General features: G+C 45.5%; 3 protein-coding genes across 4 annotated transcripts in view; all 3 read left to right on the top strand.

The window, feature by feature from the left end:
* The first annotated feature begins 410 nt into the window (after window positions 1-410).
* ngrn (neugrin, neurite outgrowth associated) lies at window positions 411-6024 on the top strand. Of its 2 annotated transcripts, XR_004410418.1 has the most exons (4): window positions 411-780; window positions 3041-3151; window positions 4257-4956; window positions 5362-6024. XR_004410418.1 is itself a non-coding variant. In XM_033014777.1 (3 exons), the coding sequence occupies exons 1-3, from the start codon at window positions 515-517 to the stop codon at window positions 4888-4890; spliced, it is 1011 nt and encodes a 336-aa protein (XP_032870668.1). In that variant the 5' UTR covers window positions 412-514; the 3' UTR covers window positions 4891-5070. The 2 variants fall into 2 exon arrangements, 1 of the variants encoding a protein (XP_032870668.1); XM_033014777.1 differs by lacking the exon at window positions 5362-6024 and having other exon boundaries at window positions 412-780; window positions 4257-5070.
* A 2390-nt stretch (window positions 6025-8414) lies between these two features.
* On the top strand, window positions 8415-14121 carry hddc3 (HD domain containing 3). Its single transcript, XM_033014781.1, has 4 exons — window positions 8415-8615; window positions 10729-10784; window positions 12100-12340; window positions 13760-14121. Exons 1-4 carry the CDS (start codon window positions 8504-8506, stop codon window positions 13891-13893), a joined length of 543 nt encoding a protein of 180 aa, XP_032870672.1. The 5' UTR covers window positions 8415-8503; the 3' UTR covers window positions 13894-14121.
* A 1740-nt stretch (window positions 14122-15861) lies between these two features.
* vps33b (VPS33B late endosome and lysosome associated) overlaps window positions 15862-20169 on the top strand; it is a 36590-nt gene continuing 32282 nt past the window's right edge. The window contains exons 1-4 of the mRNA XM_033015151.1: window positions 15862-15996; window positions 17607-17687; window positions 18764-18825; window positions 19045-19094. Of these exons, the coding sequence (XP_032871042.1) occupies window positions 15907-15996; window positions 17607-17687; window positions 18764-18825; window positions 19045-19094 (283 nt within the window). The 5' untranslated portion in view covers window positions 15862-15906. The remainder of the gene's footprint in view (window positions 15997-17606; window positions 17688-18763; window positions 18826-19044; window positions 19095-20169) is intronic.

The raw sequence follows: 20169 nt of genomic DNA, 5'->3' as shown, positions 1-20169 counted from the left end.
GAGCCTGCACCGCCATTCAATATGATCATGGCTGATCATCCAACTCAGTATCCTGTACCTGCCTTCTCTCCATACCCCCTGATCCCTTTAGCCACAAGGGCCACATCTAACTCCCTCTTAAATATAGCCAATGAACTGGCCTCAACTACCTTCTGTGGCAGAGAATTCCACAGATTCACCACTCTCTGTGTGAAAAAAATATGTGTAAATTCAGAATCAGCAAATTTACCCCATGGTAGGTGAAATACTGAAATTTACCCCTGAGGGTAAATTTACCCCAGGTTGGGGGCACTCGGTCTAGATCTCTTGTTTCCTTTCATCTGACCAAAGATTATATTTTGGCGGATGCAAAGACTACAATATAATCTTTGCATTTGACTAATCTGAAGAAGGGTCTCGACCAGAAACGTCACCCATTCCTTCTCTCCAGAGATGCTGCCTGTCCCGCTGAGTTACTCCAGCACTTTGTGTCTTACTTCGGTGTAAAGCAGCACCTGCAGTTCCCCTCCCACACATGAACAAAGCTCAGCCAGGCAGCAAGAGACGGGACCAGTTGAAGAGCGGAACCATTGTGCTGGAGGCTGGAGCTGGGGCCGCGGCACTGATGTGGCTGCGGGCTGCGGCGAGGCGAGGCCTGTGGGCGGGCGCCGTCACTACGAGACCCCGGGCTCAGGCCCAGGCCCACCCCGGCCGCTGGGGCTCCCCGCCGACCAGGGCGTTCAACGACGGGGGTGAAGCGGCCGAGCCCGACGAGCAGCAGCAACTAGAGGAGTTAATCAGGTGTGTAGTGTAGTGCAGGGAAGAGCCGCAGATGCTGGTTTAAATCAACGATAGAGACAAAATGCTGGAGTATTTTAAATGCTGGAGTCAGAGGAACAGGAGGCAAAATGCTGGAGTAACTCGGCAGCATCTCTGGAGAGAAGGAATGGGTGAGAAAGAAGGAATGGGGGAGAAAGAGAAGAAATGGGTGAGAAAGAAGGAATGTGTGAGAAAGAGGAGAAATGGGTGAGAAAGAAGGAATGTGGGAAAAAGAGAAGGAATGGGTGAGAAAGAAGGAATGGGTGAGAAAGAAGGAATGTGTGAGAAAGAGGAGAAATGGGTGAGAAAGAAGGAATGTGGGAAAAAGAGAAGGAATGTGTGAGAAAGAAGGAATGGGTGAGAAAGAGGAGAAATGGGTGAGAAAGAAGGAATGGGTGAGAAAGAAGGAATGGTTGAGAAAGAAGGAATGGGGGAAAAAGAGGAGAAATGGGTGAGAAAGAAGGAATGGGGAAAAAGAGAAGGAATGGGTGAGAAAGAAGGAATGGGTGAGAAAGAAGGAATGTGTGAGAAAGAAGGAATGGGGGAAAAAGAGGAGAAATGGGTGAGAAAGAAGGAATGGGGGAAAAAGAGAAGGAATGAGTGAGAAAGAAGGAATGGGTGAGAAAGAAGGAATGGGTGAGAAAGAAGGAATGGGTGAGAAAGAAGGAATGGGGGGAAAAGAGAAGGAATGGGTGAGAAAGAAGGAATGTGTGAGAAAGAAGGAATGGGTGAGAAAGAAGGAATGGGTGAGAAAGAGCTCCAGCATTTTCTATCTACTCTACGGTGTAAACCAGCATCTACAGTCCCTTCACTTAGTAACTAACTAATTGTGCATCAACTAAACTAACCAGTATAATTAACCAAAACCATGCCAAGTTGTTAATCCTAATGTTTTAGTGCCCTACAGATCTGAAACAGGCCCTTCGGCCCGTCTCCTCCATGCTGACCCAGATGAGCAACTAAGCCTGGTCCGAATGTTTTGATGCTGTTGAAACTCCCAATATTTGCTTACAGGGAAATACTTCCAGTTATGTTTTGATGTCAATGCTGCAGGAAACTAGCACTAAGATTAATTATTTAATGTTCTCTGTTCTAGATAGTTTGTTGGGATCTGGGGCTTTTTGAAAAAAATCCATGTGGATGTTGTTCGCATTTATGGGCCTTCCTTAAATGTCCCTGAAATTAAGAAATAATTACCTGCCACGCTTTGTCCTGCCTCTCCTCTCTTCCAGCTTTCTTACCCTCTCCCCTCTAAACTCAGTCTGAAGAAGGGTTCCTGAAATGTCACCGACTCGTGTTCTCCAGAGATTACTGCCTGACCCGCTGAGTTTCTCCAGCACTTTGTGTCCTTTTGCGTAAACCAGCATCTACAGTTCTTTGTTTCTACACAATTAAGATTCAGCTACTCTGCTGAGGGGTTGGGGATAGATTGATTCAGAGTTGCTGAAGAGTAGCTGGGGGACACACCCACCCCCCAACCTTTCAGGACAAGAGTGAACCAGATAGTTAATGACACAAAAAGCCAGAGAAACCCAGCGGGTCAGGCAGCATCTCTGGAGAGAAGGAATGAGTGACATTTCGGGTCAAGACCCTTCTTTAGACAAAGGTACAGAGAAGATTTATGAGGATGTTGCCAGGACTTGAGGATGTGAGCTATAGGGAGAAGTTGAGTAGGCTGGGACTCTATTCCTTGGAGCGCAAGAGGATGATGGGTGATTGCATAGAGGTGTATAAAATCATGAGAGGAATAGATCGGGTAGATGCACAGAGTCTCTTGCCCAGAGTAGGGGAATCGAGGACCAGAGGACATAGGTTTAAGGTGAAGGGGAAAGGATTTAGTAGGAATCTGAGGAGTAACTTTCTCACACAAAGGGTGGTGCGTGTATGGAATGAGCTGCCAGAGGAAGTAGTTTTAGCAGGGACTATCCCAAGATTTAAGAAACAGACAGATACACGGATAGCATAGGTTTGGAGAGATATGGACCTAACGCGGGACTAGTGTAGCTGGGACATGTTGGCCAGTGTGGGCAAGTTGGGCCGAAGGGCCTGTTTCCACGCTGTATCCCTCTATGACTCTATTAACCAAAACAAATAGCCTGCTCTGAAACGTCACTCAGACGGGAAAAAAAGTTTAAACAATATTTGCAATGACACATGGTTAGTTTGTACCATTTGTAAAAGATGTTTTTTGACAAGTGGATTTTTGGAAGGATCATGCTGAGCATCTCCCCTCAACCTGCAGGGCAGAGAAGAGAAAGTGGAAAGCCATAAAACACCGGAAAATTCAGGCGGAGTTTGAGAGTGGCGGAGCTCCCACGAGAACTCTAACTACAGAGGCCCTGCAGCAAATCAGGTAACCGTTACACAGAAAGCATCTGATCGGGATTGAGGTCCTATCGGGATGCATCATATCATGCGTGAAATGTAATTGGGGTTGGTGGGGTGGGGTGGGGAAGGAAAAAGGTGCGGGTAACCAGAGCACTCAGGGAGACCCATGTGGTCACAGGACGAGCGTGCAGACTCCACACAGACAGTGCCTGAGTCGGGGTCGATTATGGGTGTTTGGACCGAAGATAGACACAAAAATGCTGCAGTAACTCGGCGGGACAGGCAGCATCTCTGGATAGTAGGAATGGGTGACGTTTCGGGTCGAGACCCTCTTTAGACTGAAAGTCACGGGAAAGGGAAACGAGAGATAAAGAAGATGATGTAGCGAGATAAAGAACAATGAATGAAAGATATGAAAAAAAGTAATGATGAAGGAAACATGCCATTGTTGGGTGAGAATAAAAAGCTGGTGCGACTTGGGTGGGGTGTGGTGGAGTGGGGGGGGGGGGAATAGAGAGAGAGGGAATGCCTGGGTTACAAGGTTAGAGAAATCAAAATTCATACCACTGGGCTGTAAGCTGCCCAAGCAAAATATGAGATGCTGTTCCTCCAATTTGTGTTTAGCCTCACTCTAACAATGGAGGTGACCTAGGACATATAGGTCAGTGTGGGAATGGGAAGGAGAATTAAAGTGTTTAGCAACTCCGAGATCAAAAGGACAAAGGACATTTATTGTCACATAAACCATTTCTGGTGTAGTGAAATTTGAGTTGCCATTTGCAGCACACCAACAAAAGTAAGACAACACATTAAAGAAGAATTGAACATAAAACATAAAAAGATCCCCCCACAATGGTTCCCACTGTGAGGGAAGGCAGCAAAGTCCAGTCCTCTTCTCCTTATTCACCCATGGTCGTGCCTATTGAGGCCTCCGCAGTCGCTGCAACGGGAGAACACTCTTCAGCAGCTTGCCAGGTTCAGGCGGACTTGCTACTTTCCCTACATGCTGGAGGGCTACTTTATTTTTCCATCTACTCCGTCCTACCAAATAGCAAGCGCCAGTCTAATCTCTTTCCCAGTATTCGGTGCTGGATTTGAGCTGATGTTCTTGCTTGCTTGGTGCGTTGCAGGTTTTTGAAGGCACAGTTTCCGGAGGAGTGGAGCGTGTCACAGCTGGCCGAGGGGTTTTCAGTGAGCGAGGACGTCATCCGGAGAGTTCTGCGGAGTAGGTTTGTCCCTTCGCCGGAGAGGAGGATGAAACAGGATGCGACAGTTGCAGCACTGAACCCGACTCTCTCTCCCCGAACGAAACAAGCGACCATCGGTTTACCGCACAACTCAGTCCTGGCCGACTCCAAACTGGTGGCGGATAAGGCACCTCTGGCCAGACTACCTCCGGGGCCAGACGCTCTTCCCGTTCTCCTGCCGAGCAGAGCCGGGGAGAAGAAGGTGGGAAGATCCAAGCCAATCCAGCAGAGAACCGGTATCGAGCTCGCTGACCAAGGTGGGGTTGTGAAGGCCAACACCAGGAGGAAGGAAGCAACTGGCAAAGGGAGGGGGAAAGGCAGGGAACTCTGTGACACCTCCAGCGATGAGCAGCTTGATACTGCTGGGAAAATGGACCAGGAATTGGAGGAACTCGCTGGCAGAGAGAAGGAAAATCACATTGTCGTTGTCCAGAAAGACCATGAGTTTTATGACCAGGATGGCAATTTCCTTTATAGGATTAGTAAACACTTAAATAATCCGAAACAGGAAGACTGACATGCATTTAGTGTTTGTGAAAGAGGGAGCCAGGTGTCTGTGGCCCCTTTCATTGCCTGGTGGGATCTCAAGAGCAAAGATCCTATAGCGGAGTAAGATAGACCACTCCTGCTAAATGCAATGGGCTGACGTGTAGTACGCAACGGAGTGGAATGTGGGCCTTTTTTTCATCCATTTCAGTAACCCGACCCGACTCGCAGTGTAATCAACGTTGCGGGGGAACAGTTTGTGTTAATAAATTAAAATTCTGAAAATGAGGAGAAGATTTTTACCAAATAGCTTTTATTTTTACGAGGATGTTTCCGTAACCGGCTTCCGTCTCCGCACTAGTATCTTTGCTCCGCTACGGGATCTTTGGCGCGGAGACGGAAGCCGGTTACGGAAATGGGGCCGAAAATTACCCACGAACCTGCCTGACCGTACTACGTCTTTTTCGTCGAGTGATCTATCTTGCTCGCTATAGGATCTTTGCTCAAGAGTGTTTCACAACTGGTCAAGTGACTTTGACTTGTAGTCACATTTGTTCTGTAGCAAAAAAAGCCACCAATCTGCACACAGCAAGTTCCCACGGCAGCAGCATGGTAATGAGGTGATCATTTTTTTGTCACACTTTGGGGATAAAATCTCATCGGAGCGCCACTGAGAACTTCTGTACATTTGAAAAGTCATAAGGTCATAATGAATAGGAGTAGGATTAGGCCATTCAGCCCATCAAGTCTAAACTGCCATTCAATCGTGGCTGATCTATCTCTCCCTCCCAACCCCATTCTCCTGCTTTTTCCCCATAACCTCTGACACCTGTACTACTCAAGAATCTAGCCAAGTGCTAATCAAGGGCTATAAGATCTTTGTTTACTGTCTTATCTGAGGTGCTTCACCTCTGGGAAGTGCATGCACTGATTGAGATAGTGGGAGTCTGATGTGGAGGGAGTAAAGCGACAGACACGTTGGGTATCAGCTGTGGAAATCTTGGATGGATGATATTGAGTGTTGAAGCCATTGGGGAGTCCCTGCCTCAGAGAGCACCTTGTGTTAAACAAGATTGCCTACGGTCAAAGCTTTTGAAATACTTTTGCGAATGTTCGCAGAGTGGACGTAATAAACTGAAATTAAAACCAATTCTGATCATCCTTCCATGGTGTGGCGTGGTTCTTTCAGTATTAAGTTAAAATGTTTGTATGCACCATCTCTTCAGATGCTGGTTAGTACACAATAGGACACAAAGTCCTATTATCTTTAAATCTTCGACCGCCGGCCTGCGGCCTACACCACCTTGAAGCCGCGGTCTCTGGTGGGGAGGCACTGATTCAGGACTTACCTTGTCTGAACATCCGGACGCCCGCAGTGACGGCTGTGGAGGGTTGAGGTCCCGACCACGGGGGAAAATGGAGGAGGACCGGCCAAATTTTGTGCCTTCCACCACAGTGATGAATGCTGTGGTGGATGTTTGTGTTAAATTGTTATTGTGTTTTTGTGTGTTATTTATCATTGTACCGCTGCTGGCAAATTCATTTCGCTTGCACTTTATGTGCAATGTGACGAATAAAACCGTATTGTATTGTATTGTAAGTGCTGGAGTAACTCAGCAGGTCAGGCAGCGTCTTTGGAGAACATGAACAGATGACGTTTTGGGTCAAGATCTTCAGACTATTTCCGTGGCCTGGGGGAGATGCTGCATGGTGTTTATTTGTGTGCGGGGTTGCAGCCCTTGGATGTTTGAAGGGGGACTTTCAGCTGGTGCTTGCAGTTCAGCCTCTCCTTGCCTTTGGGCACCTGATGTGGATGGGGGTGAATCAATCAAGTGTCCATCTCCTCAGTCTTCTGGGCCTGGCCAAAATGCCATTCACAGGTCCAGGCAACAGCTGTTGAGGGGTCTGTCTGAACCAATTGTCTGCTGATGTTCATATCCTTCTTGTATGGCCACTCCCTCTTCTCCCCTCTCCCGTCAGGCAAAAGATGTGAAAACGAAAAAGATCAGGCACAGAATTGTGAAAACGCACATCTCCAGATTCATTGACAGTTTCTTCCCAGCTGTTATCGGGCATCTGAATCATCCTACCACAACCAGAGAGCAGTCCAGAGCTATCTACCTCATTGGTGACCCTCGGACTATCCTTGATCGGACTTTGCTGGGGTTACCTTGCTCTAAACGTTATTCCCTTATCGTGTCTTGACAGTAGGTAAATCGAGGATCATAGGTTCAAGGTGAAGGGGAAAATGTTTAGTAGGAATCTATAACAGGTAACATTTTCATACAGAGGGTGGTGGGTGTATGGAACAAGCTGCCAGAGGAGATAGTTGAGTCTGAGACTATCCCAACATTTAAGAAACAGACAGGTACATGGATAATTTGGAGGGATATGGACCAAGCGCAGGCAGGTGGGACTAGTGTAGCTGGGACATGTTGTTTGGTGTGGGTAAGTTGGGCCAAAGGGCCTGTTTCCACACTGTATCACTCTATGACTCTATCTATACACTAAATGGATCGATTGTAATCATGTATTTATTGCCTTTCTGCTGACTGGTTAGCACGCAACAAAAGCTTTTCACTGTACCTCGGTACCAAATATACTAAACTGAACTAAATATCCAAATGTTCTCAGGGAGGGTTCAGATGGAACCCACTGGTTTACTGAAGGCCTTGCTCGACTGGTGGGCTAGCAGAAGCCAGGGGAAGCATGCCACAGGAGTTGCTGTGCTCAAGGCTAGCCAAGGGTAAGATTTCAAAAAAATTTTAAAGGTCACAAAGTGCTGGAGTAACTCAGCAGGTCAAACCACATTCCAGGAAACCACATTCCAGGAGATGGCGCTTTGGGTCAGGACCCTTCAGAACTGCTGAGTTAGTTATTCCAACACTTTTTTAAAAGTTGTGACCTTTAGTTGTGAAGTAACAACATTTTTTAAAATCCAACATGTTTAGGTTGTGGAGCGTATGACAGAATGGTTTAGTTTATTGTCACTTGTATCGAATTACAGTGTAAAGCTGTGTTTGAATAGAAGGATGGAGATTGTCAAGTGTTATTGCGTTTGAGACTCACATCTCCAGATTGTTTGAGACTACTAAAATCAAACAAAAATCTGAACTTTAATAGCCTATTGCACTTTATATGCTTATTTATGTGTGTGTATATATATATATATTCAATGGTATAAGGACACACTGATCTGTTCTGTATTTATTTATGCCTACAATATTCTGTTGTGCTGGTGCAATTTAATCTATTGTATTTAATCTAAGAACCACTGCTGTTTGTTATACTATTCTTATACCAATGTAAAGCACTTTGCCTAACGAAAGTTGTTTTTTAAATGTGCTATATAAATAAAAATGACTTGACTTGACTTGACAGCAAGAATTTCATTGTCCTATCTGAGACACATGACAATAAACTTTCTTGAACTCTTGACAAAGTCTGTTAAGGTTTGATTGGGCAGGTGGGTAGAATTAGTGACAAAGGCTAGAGGTGAAGAACAGATAAAAGGGGGTTCAGCCCATCAGCCTCGGGCAGTTGCAGCTTGTGCCGAGGACGAGTGCAGGTTTGGGGGCGGGTTTGTTCCCTTTCCCGGGCAGGCTGTGGGTGCTTCTCTGCTCCTCCCCTGGACACACAGCGCGATGGCCTCAGACGTGCAGCGAATCCTTGACGCTGCCGATTTTGCGGCGAGAAAACACAAAAGCCAGCGGCGCAAAGACCCGGAGCAAACCCCGTACATCAACCACCCCCTGGGTAAGGTAAATGGGGGGGTGGGGGATGGGGTCCGCTCGGCCCGTTTGTAAATTACTAAGGAAATCCCTCCCGCGTTCACTGTATCCAAACACAAGGTTTGTTACAATCTATTTCCTGTTCCCGGAGTACAGGCTGTTTCGCAGAAAGAGAGACTTATATATTTCATTGTTATATATTTATATAGTTCATTGTTTCAGTCGTAAAATACTTTTGAATGGTTGGCCCACTGTCACCAGCAGGCCATTCGGTCCAACACTAGCAGAAGGGTCCCAAAGCACCACCTATCCATGTTCTCCAGAGGTGCTGCCTGACCCGCTGAGTTACTCCAGCACTCTGTGTCTATCTATGCCATACACTGTCGCCTTGTGAGCTATACAGCAGTACATTCCCACAGCCAACGAAAGATAGGTACTCTATTTTGACCAAGGTGGAGAAACGTTGAAGTCCTTTAAGCTGTGAGTTTTGCAGGAGAGAAAAGTTAATGCTCTGGTCATTAGAGTGGACGCTGGCACGCTTTGGTTGCCGCTGCTCTCTCTTCACACTGTGTTTTTGATTTTCTGTTTTTGGATTGAATTCTGTTTTTAATTTGTGTCACTGTGATGTCTTTAATTACTTGTTTTATTCCGATTATATGTTTTTATTCCGATTACTATGTAAGGTGTCCTTGAGATGTATGAAAGGCGCCCATTAAATAAAATTTATTATTATTATTATTATTAAGCGACTGTACAGCGTTTTACTGCAACTGAGGGGTCCCACAGTTGAAGCCATTGCTGATTGTGGGGTGACAACTTGGGGGATATTTTTATGAAGAACACCAGTGTTGGTGAAGATAGACACAAAAAGCTGGAGTAACTCAGCGGGACAGGCAGCATCTCGGGAGAGAAGGAATGGGGTGACTCTTCAGCCTGAAGAAGGGTCTCGACCCGAAACGTCACCCATTCCTTCTCTCCAGAGATGCTGCCTGTCCCGCTGAGTTACTCCAGCTTTCTGTGTCTACGGTTTAAACCAGCATCTGCAGTTCCTTCCTATACATTTCAGAAGAACATCAGTGTTAGTGAACTCTACCTTCCAAATGACACAAACGTTTTCTTCACAGAGCTGAATGTTTATAACTTCCTCAAAAGGCAATGGAAAGAGTCTTTCAAAGAGCTAGACATAAAAACAGCTTTTTTTCCACGAGCAGTAGCTCTACTCAATAACCAAAAATCTGTGGCCTCCTTTTGCTCTGGTATTTTATTTAATTCACATGTTTAATCAATAATGTTTTATTATTAATGTTTAATGTGTCATTCCTAACTGTCATTGTATATCGTTGTCACTTGCGGGCGGAGCACCAAGGCAAATTCCTTGTATGTGAATACTTGGCCAATAAACTTCTTCAGAATCAATACTTCTAATCAGTGCTTGGAGGTGTTTTGTTCCTCTGTGTGAAGCTCACTGTAAACACAAGTTGCCATTGACTTTGTAACACAAAGGGATGGCAAATGCTGGTTTATACCAAAGATAGATGCAAAATGCTGAAGTAACTCAGTAGATCAGGCTGCATCTCTGGAGAAAATGGATAGGTAATGTTTTGGGTCGGGAACCTTCTTCCAGTGAAGGGTCCTGACCAAAAACATCACCTGTCCATGTTCTCCAAAGATGATGCCTGACCCGTTGAGTTATTCAAGCATTTTGTGTCTAACTTTGTCATCTACAATGGTTTATTTTGAACAGCCAGTCCCCTTGATTATTTCTCTTTCAAATAGAAACATATTCAATTCTTAAGGGATTGGACAGGCTAGACGTTCCCCATGTTGGGGGAGGCCAGAACCAGGGGTTTAAGAATAAGGGGTAGGCCATTTAGGACTGAGATAAGGAAAAACGTTTTCACTCAGAGTTGTGAATCTGTGGAATTCCTTGCCCCCTCACATGCCTGCCCCCTCTTTCCGTACAGGGCTCATTTTCTAAGATGATACCTTACTCTTTCCTCTATGTGTAGTGCACTGCACACTTTACACACCAGATCCTGTCAGCAATGATTCATTTTTGTTTCTTTCTCTGATTGTGAGTTGAACATTTGCCAATGAGAATGTTACAGGTTAGAAATTGCTTTTCTTTCTGTTTATAGGCGTTTCTCGAATCCTGTCCCACGAAGCAGCAATTACAGATGTGGTTGTCTTGCAGGTGAATATCTTTTAAATTATCTCCTTAGTGAGTCTATCTTGGCCGTTTAAGGATGTTGTTGCCTGGGCTTCACACAGTTCCCTTCTATCTACCCTTTATGAATGATAGAGATTTTTACTTTAGAGAGCAGAAAATGGGCCCATCGGCTCACCAAGTCCACGCTGACCAGCAATCATCCCGTACACTAGCACTATCCTATACACTAGGGACAATTTACAATTTTACCTAAACCAATTAACCTACAAACCTGGACATCTTTGGAGTGTAGGAGGAAAAAGGAATACCCGGAGAAAACCCCCGCAGTCACAGGGAGAACGTGCAAACTCTGTACTGACAGCACCTGTAGTCAGGATCTCTGGCGCTGTAAGGCAGCAGCTCTACTGCTGCGCCACTATGCATCCAGATCTTGGCAAAATAGCAGACCAGGCCTGTGCCCGTACACTTGCATGTTATGTCCGAAACTAGGTTCCCCTCTCATTCATAAAGATCCTTTATGATTTATTATTACACAACACTCCCCCTGCATAAAGCCATATTACGGGATTAGATTAGATTAGATTAGATTATTTAATGACCACACAGTCAAGCTGGTGGAATTCAGGTTCAGTACAGGATGTTACAAGGTAGGCTGATTCCCGTCAAACATAACATAAAACACAACATCATACAATATACAGCACATGCATGGGGAGGATATGTGCTGTTGTCATAGTGTGTTCAGAATTCGGATTGCGTGTGGGTAAGAACTGTTTTTAAATCGAGATGTCTTGGCGGGCAGTGAGCTGTAGCGCCTTCCTGATGGCAGCAGGTGGAAGATGTGGTGAGCTGGGTGGGAGGGATCAGAGATGATTTTCTTCACCCTTGACACGGACCGTTTGTGATGGAGTGATTCTATTGATGGAAGGGGAGTGCTGATGCTTTTGGATGCTTTGTTAACTATGCGCTGTAATTTATTACGGGAGTGAGTGTCTAAACTGCTGAACCAGACTGTAATTGATGAAGTGAGCATGCTTTGGATGATGGCTGTGTTTAAGAAAGAACTGTAGATGCTGGAAAAATCTAAGGTAGACAAGAAATGCTGGAGAAACTCAGTGGGTGAGGCAGCATCTATGGAGACAAGAAATGCTGGAGAAATCCATAGATGCTACCGCACCCGCTGAGTTTCTCCAGCATTTTCTGTCTACCTCAGATTATGTGATATTGTTTTCGAACCTCTGATCGAGAGCTGAATGTTGCACCAACCAAGTGTTGGCCTAGATGGGACTGGGATGCCCCTGTGCTTTCTGACCTAGATCCTCCTGTGCTTTCCCTCAAGGCCGCACTTCTCCATGACACGGTTGAGGACACTGACACCACGCTGGCAGAGATCGAGGAGAAGTTTGGAGAGAAGGTCCGGAGTGTCGTTGCCGAGGTGACGGACGATAAAGCCCTGTCGAAGGCGGCGCGGAAGGAGCTTCAGATCCAACACGCGCCCCACTGCAGCCGTGAAGCCAAACTGGTGAAACTGGCAGACAAACTGTACAATCTGCGGGATCTTAAGCGCTGCACGCCAAGAGGTCAGTGCCATTCTGACTCCGACTCTCAGCTCGGGTCCACGTCTTGTGTCTATCTCCAAGGGTGTTACTCTTTATGCCAGTGTTCCCCCACTCTTGACTTGAATCCACTGACCTCAGGCCTATTGAACATGCAACAATACAGTGAAAGGGACAGGCCCTTCAGACCATAGTCTGAGCTGAACATGATGCCAAGACCAACTCTTTTACCTGCCTGCACATAATCCATATTCCTTCCTATCCAAAAGTTTCTCAAACACCACTAATGCATCTGCCTTTACCACCACCCCAGCAAGGGCATTCAGGCACTCACCACTCTCTGTGTGTTAAAAAATACCGGTCCTGCATATCTTTAAATTTTGCCACTCTCGCCAGATAGCTATATCCTCTAGGATTTGATTCTTCCATCCTGGAGAAAAAGGTTCTGACTGTCTTCCCTGAACTGAAAGGATCACTGGGCCATTCAGTCAAGAGTCAGCCAAGTGGTGGAACTGGAGTCACATGTGGGCAAGACAAATGAATGAATGAATGAATGAATTGATTAATTATACTTTATTGTCACAGGTGACAAGTCACAGTGATATTCTTTGTTTTGCATACCCAAGATATGCCACATAAAGGGTGTCGATAAAGTTACAAAGACTGAGTAAATATGGCATACACCCTTTGCCGCTGGAAGTTGTCAACCACATGGTTTTGTCTGATAATCCAGTAGCTGTATGGACGCCATCTCTGGGACTGGCTTCTCATTCCAGATTTAATTAATTAGGTTTTGGTTCATTAGGTTTTGAATTCATGCCTCTGGACACTTAAAGTTACCCAGTAGGAGAGTCTGAAGGGTCCCAACCCAAAACATTGGCTATCCATGTTTTCCAGAGATGTTGCCTGACCCACTGAGTTACTTCAGCACTTTGTGTCTTTTGCCACTCTCCTTGCCACTTCACATGCCTGCCCCCTCTCTCCCATACTGAGCTAATTTCCTAAGATGGTGCCGTATTCTTTCCTCAAAGTGAAATGCACTGTACACTTTACACACAAGATGCCATCTGCAATGATTCATTTTAGCTTCTTTCTCTGATTGTAATTTGAACATTTGCCAATGAGACTGTTGCATCCACAGTTCCTTGTGTCACCAGGATAATTGCTGTGCTGCCCATGTCCTCAGCCCTGGTATTGGGATAAATATCCTGACCAACTGAATAGGGAATCAAAGGTTTGTTGGACAATACATTATGAAAGACAGTTATTGCATTTGGCTACAAAAGTCCCTCCACCAAAGTATGTGGCATAGAGGAATGTGATAAGATGCTACATTATGGCCGGTTTGCATTCTAGTGGGGAATGGATTGTACCAGAGGGTAGAAACACCTCTACATGGTTGGAACCTTATCTTACTCTGACTTCTATTGAATCATTGCTCAGGATGGACCGAGGAAAGAGTTGAAGAATATTTCATCTGGGCTTCCAAAGTAGTCGCTGGACTTCAAGGGACGAATCAGACCATGGAAAATAGCCTGGCTGTTCTGTTTAAAGAACAAAACATTTTCACTCGGTAATGGGTCACCAGTTAACTGATTCTGTGTGCCCTTTCTTAACGGACACACAATGTAGAATGTTACTGTAATGTGCACAACTTTAAATATCCATCTTGTTCTAAGATAAAGCTAAACATTGAAGAATCATTTCCTCTTCATGCTATTTGTCTTTGGACTGAATAAATCTGTGCCGCAAATTCCTCTGTGTACCTTATTTGAATTAAATGTTGGCTGTTTAGTTTGACAAAGCATGTTGTGTCTTGCACCTGAAATTATCTTCCAAGCCAAGATCATTGACATTTGGGAGACTTGAGCCCTGAAAGTTGCAAGTGTATTGGCAGTCTTTGACTGCTATCCCAGAAGAGGATCTGATTTTATCCACTACAATTTTCCCACTTGTTTGCTTGTGTATGACAGTACCCCTGTGTAGTATGATTTGTCTGGATAGCACACAAAACAAAGTGTTTTCACTATACTATATCTTGATTAAGTAGAGGTCCCTCTTCAAAAATGAATCTTCTATTTTTCCACCCTAAAAGATTGAGAGAGGTACATAATATTTGGTTGAAGGACTGTTTAAAATTTAGATTTTTTAAATTACATTAAACCCATTTAAAGGTTTGATCTTTCACATCAAAACATTGAGAAATCCTTGCAGCAGAATTTAAAACATCACTTTTACTTTGAAGTTTATTGTCGGCTTGAGAGAACAGTTTAGTTACATAATACAGGTGGCTGAGGTACCAATGTTCCTCCTGAAGCCCTCTGCTGCTAATATGCAATGAAGCCAGGGAGTGGCACCCTACTTAAAGAACTGGTTACAGCAAATCTTACACTACCTAATCATGAATGTGAACACATGACATTTGCCTCTTCAAGTCGAGAAATAAAATGTTTGCGCCCTGTTTGCTTCTAATTACACAAAATATTGTTTTATTTGCTTGGGGGTCTGATATTCTCTTGCCAAGAATCCCCAGAGTGGGTGTGGACTTGGGGTGAGGGTGCTGTGGCTGTGGTGGTGGGTGGGTAGGTGTGGGGTTGGGGTGCTATTGCCCTCAGGACCGCGCTCACGAGTCACAGATGAGCCCAGACTGAGCTAGTTTTAACATGTAGGAAGGAACTGCAGATGCTGGTTTACACTGAAGATAGACACAAAATGCTGGAGTAACTCAGCGAAATAGCCATAATCGCAGAGAGAAGGAATGGGTGACGTTTCGGGTCGACACCTTTCCTACCTTGAAGCAAACAGGGCGCAAACAAATTTTATTTCTCGACTTGAAGAGACGAATGTCATGTACCTTGAAGAACATCCTTGAACTACAAAGGTACACAAAAATGTGTACGAAACGATGCCTATTTCCTTCGCTCCATAGATGCTGCTGCACCCGCTGAGTTTCTCCAGCATTTTTGTCTACCTACTGAGAATAAAACACTACGGTCTCTTGAACTCTGCCTGAATCGATGGATGGGTAGCCGATATCAGAATAAGTCGAACTATGTAAATTTGAACACTTGCCTTGAAGCATGTAGCTTCAGGCTACTTTCAATCAACTTAAACTGCAAACTTCTGCCGTTTTAATGATTTTTCTATATTGATCACAGCATCGCCTGCTGGGCAGATAGATAGACACTGTGACAACTCACTACAGCCCTCAGTGTTTCTGTCACCAGGCATCTGAATAAGCATTCCAAGTTTGCCAGGAGATTTTCCAGCATCTGCACAGTTCCTTCTTAAACATCCTTGAACTACATCTCCTTTGATGTCTGTTTTTCACACCTTACCCTTCCATGTCTCTGCGTCTCTCTCTCTCCTCTGACTCTCAGTCCAAAGTAGGGTCTCGATCCGAAACGCCACCCATTCCTTCTCTCCAGGGATGTTGCCCGTCCCGCTGAATTACTCCAGCATTTTGTGTTCACCTTTAATTTTAAACTGGGCCTAGCCGCCAAGGAGAAGCCTTTACTCCCGTTGCTGGGCGACGGCGGCCGGAAGTGGCGGCTGCTGCTGCTGTCTCCCGGAAGCGGCGCTGCGGCAAGATGGCGGCCCGCAAGGATGCTCCATCGTTGCCAGACTTTGATGTCTTGAAACGGCTCGCCCGGGACCAGCTGGTCTACTTGCTGGAGCAGGTGAGCAGGGAGAGCGGGACAGCCGCCCCGGGGTCGCGCCTGACCACTGGCAGAGTCACAGATGCACCGGGAGGAGCGACTGATCAGCCAGAGCGATGAGGACGGGGTGGGCAGTGGGAGAGGCTGAGGGGTGATCTTATAGATACATTCATGAGGGGAACAGATAGGGCGAAGGCACAGTCCCCGTGTTTCCCCACGCCCACCCCCACCCCCGAGTATAGAGGGAATCGAGAATCAGAGGGCATAGGTTTAAGGCGAGGGGAAGGATTTTAGAGGAACTTGGGGGGGCAAAAATTTCAGATTCAGATTGAACTTTAATTGTCATTGTCAGTGTACAGTACAGAGACAACGAAATGCAGTTCTCACAGAGGGTGGTGAACGAGCTGTCAGAGAAGGTAGTTGAGGCTAGTACAATAATGTGTAAGAATGTGTAACTGCAGGTGCTGGTTTAAACTGAAGATAGGCACAAAATGCTGGAGTAACTCAGCGGGACCCAACTCACCCGCTGCAGGAGGAGCCCCCGGGGCATGGAGGCTGATCAATGAAGAAGGGTTTCGGCCCGAAACGTCGCCTATTTCCTTCGCTCCATAGATGCTGCTGCACCCGCTGAGTTTCTCCAGCATTTTTGTGTACCTTCGATCTTCCAGCATCTGCAGTTCCTTCTTGAACACATCAAAGGAGATGTAGTTCAAGGATGTTTTTCAAGGTAGGAAAGGACTCGACTCGACCCGGGACAGGCAGCATCTTTGGAGAGAAGGAATGGGTGACGTTTCGGGTCGAGATCTTTCTTCAGACAGGTCTTTAATATGGCAATAATAACATTTAAATGACATTCGGGCAGGTACATGGATAGAAAAGATTAATATGGACCAAACACAGGCAAATAGGACAAGCCTGGATGAGGTATCTTGGTCTGCCTTGACGTGTCATTACCTGCGATGTAATGGGGGAGATAGGTGGGAGGTTATAGCAAGGTGAGACTGGGATGGTACGTGGAGCAAGGCAAGATGACAGATGCTAATCTGGGCAAGCTGATGAAGATGGAGGGAGGAGAGGGACAGGGTAAGTGGCGATGGTGTGAGGGGTGATGGGTTAATGGTGAAGGCAGATGGGGAGAAAGGCAAGGGGATGGAGAGAGAGGGAGAGCGATGATACAGATCTGACCAGACTGATGAGGACAGGAGGGGAGATGGAGGTGAGAAGTTGGGAATAATGGGGTGGGGGGGGTGGGTGACAGGAAGGGGAGATGAGGTGACAGAAGGGGATAGACAGTGTGATGGGGAGAAAGGGGGAAAGAGGGAGAGTGACGGTTCAGATCTAGCCAAACTGATGAGGACCGGTGGGGAGATGGAGGTGAGGAGTAGGGAAGACGGCAAGGGGTGACAGGGAGGGAAGATGAGGTGACAGAATGGGGATGGACAGGGTGATGGGGAGAAAGGGAGAAGGGAGACGAGACTTGTTCACTGAAGGGATGAGAATATCTGCTACTGATCTGGGCAAACTGAAATCACTTACACAGGAAGACATTTTGTTTCTCCGACTGTACTATGGAATCACCCTGAGTTCAGAATTCCTCACTTTCTTTTCTCGTGGGATCTGCACACATTCAGTTGCCGGGAAAGAAGGATTTGTTCATTGAAGCCGACCTGATGAGCCCTCTGGACCGGATTGCAAATGTCTCTATTCTGAAGGTAGGATGCTACTGACTGCTGAACCTCATCTGTTGTCTCTGTACAAGAATATCCTTTGTGATTGTAGCCCTGTTATCTCTGTGATCCATTGCGTTCGATCGCACCATCCACTTCCCCTGTAAGCCCCCGCCCACAGCCTTCACAACAAATCCACTGATAACCATGCATTATGACTTGTGCCTCCACTCCACTCTCACCATGCCTCTGGCAGTTTCTTCAGTGTCACAGCAAAATAATAATGCTCTGCCTCTCGGGCTGTTTTGTCCAAGATGGTCACCTGCCCACTTAGTTAGGTTTGCATAAACAATCTGGGAAAATCGCCAGAGTTGTGGCAGCATAGAACAATTTGATAAATAGATCACCTAGCAATTAAACTTTCAGCAGTATTTGGAGAGCACTGTAACATTTGCTTCTCCAGTGGTTATTTCCCTGTTGTTTTAATGCATGCACAAAACACTTTGAGTAGTGTCTGACTGACAGGCTGCTAGCTGAATACACACATTTAATTAAGGGGTTTGTTTAATATTTCAGGCAGTGCAAAACATCTGCACCTACTGTTGAATCTATCCTCCTGTTCAGATCTGGTGAATTTGTTGTGTATTCCCTATATTTTCTAAAATCAAAATACTGCAGGTGCTGAAAATCTGAAATAAACTGGCCAAGTATTCACATACATGGAATTTGCCTTGGTGCTCTGCCCGCAAATGCCAACGTGACATACAGTGACAGTTAGGAATGACACATAAAACATTAAATGTAAAGTCCTGGAACTACCCAACAGTTCAGGAGATATCTTGGCGAAGAGAATTAACGGAGGTTAAAGATGTTTTAAGTTGCAGATAAAAGTGTCGGGGTGGGGGGGGGGGGGGAGTTAACAGATGGAAGGGAAGATGTGTGACTGGGCAGAGGCAATGAGTGTGTGAACGGTACAAGTGGAGCCATGCCAATGAATAAGAGTGCAATAGCTGATGAATAAAAGAGGTGTCCAGATGACATGCTGCCTCTTGAGTTTCCTTCAAACCTTGTAGATGGCTGGTTCTTGTGACAATGGTTGATTACTTTCCATTGTTTTGCAGCAACACGATGTGGAGAAGCTGTACAAACTGGACAATAAGCCAGTTGTGGGAGTCAGTGACCAGTGAGTATTGGGGAAGTGGGGGCTTCCATGTGGTTGGGGAGAGTGTGGTCAGAGGGGCAGGGTTGATGGTATCTTTGTCTGTCACTCACTGATGGGACATTTCTTTAGTTACTTCCAAAAGTCTGACATGAAACAACAATGAGGTTTCACACCCGATGTTATTTTAAAGACTCTCGAATCCTCAGTGTTTACTTGATGTGTTGTATCCACCTTTTGCAGATTGTGTTTTCTTGTTCGTCCTCGGATTTCCAGTGTGAAGCATGTAGCAGGTAAGATTGGGTGACTGCAAAGCGATAATCAAATTTAAAAAGTCATTTTGATTTGGGTGATCCTATGTTTCATCTTGTGGTCTCTCTCATTCATGTAAACCAATCTCACCCTAATCACTCGAGCCTCTTCACGGAAGCTGCCGTGATTGTGTTGCTGGGTTGCTGGCAGAGATGTGGGAGAGAAGCCTGGAAATAAAATCCCTTGCCCGTCCTCTCCTGATGATTTTCTACCATTCTTGGAACCACAAACCCAATACCTGATAGTGTTCGAACATAGAACAGTCTGGGACAGGGGTGGGGAACCTGCGGCCTTCTAGGCCATTAAGTGCGGCCTTTTGAATGAATCCAAATTTTGTAGAACAAATCCTTTTATTTTTATCAATATGTTTTTGTTTGTCTTTTATTATTTTTATTTTAATCTTAAAATGAACGTATTTAAAATACCAAAGAGTAAAAGAAGATTCAACAAAATAATCCTATATCTATTTGAAGTTTTTTGGAATGCGGCCTTATTAGATTACAGCTAACTTAATGCGGCATTCCAATATGAAAAGGTTCCCCACCCCTGGTCTGGGACAAGACCAGGCCCTTCGGCCCACAATATCTATGCCGAACATGATGCCGAGATCAACTCTCATTTGCCAGCACATAATTCATATCCCACCATTATCTGTATATCCAAATGCCCATCCTAAAGTCTCTTATGTGGCACTGTTGTATCTGCCTCAACCACCACCATGGCAACTCGTCCCAGGCACTCACTACCCTCTGTGTAAAAAAAAAAAAAAGAGACTCTCACTTTAAAGCTCTGCCCTCTGGTATTTGATCTTTCCTTCCTGAGAAAAAGGTTCTGATTGTGTAACCTATCTATGCCTCATGATGTTATATACTTCCAACAGGTCTCCCCACAACCTCCAGCATTCAAGCCTCTCCAACTGCTCCTTGTAGCTAATACCCTTCTTGTAAGCCTCCTCTGCACCCTTTCCAATCCCTCCACATCCTCCCTGTAATGGGGAGACCGGAACTGCATGTAATACTCTAAATGCGGCCTAACCAACGTCCTTTAAAGTTGCAT

This window comes from Amblyraja radiata, chromosome X, assembly GCF_010909765.2.
Source record: "Amblyraja radiata isolate CabotCenter1 chromosome X, sAmbRad1.1.pri, whole genome shotgun sequence".
Lineage (NCBI taxonomy): Eukaryota > Metazoa > Chordata > Chondrichthyes > Rajiformes > Rajidae > Amblyraja > Amblyraja radiata.
This window is presented reverse-complemented; position numbering and strand designations above follow the sequence as displayed.

Bases quoted from the DNA above. Each gene is read 5' to 3' on its own strand.
- ngrn (XM_033014777.1), top strand. From the start codon at position 515: ATGAACAAAGCTCAGCCAGGCAGCAAGAGACGGGACCAGTTGAAGAGC. The intron at 781-3,040 runs GTGTGTAGTGTA...CTCAACCTGCAG, and splicing joins CAACTAGAGGAGTTAATCAG to GGCAGAGAAGAGAAAGTGGA. The intron at 3,152-4,256 runs GTAACCGTTACA...GGTGCGTTGCAG, and splicing joins GAGGCCCTGCAGCAAATCAG to GTTTTTGAAGGCACAGTTTC.
- hddc3 (XM_033014781.1), top strand. From the start codon at position 8,504: ATGGCCTCAGACGTGCAGCGAATCCTTGACGCTGCCGATTTTGCGGCG. The intron at 10,785-12,099 runs GTGAATATCTTT...CTTTCCCTCAAG, and splicing joins CAGATGTGGTTGTCTTGCAG to GCCGCACTTCTCCATGACAC. The intron at 12,341-13,759 runs GTCAGTGCCATT...ATCATTGCTCAG, and splicing joins TAAGCGCTGCACGCCAAGAG to GATGGACCGAGGAAAGAGTT.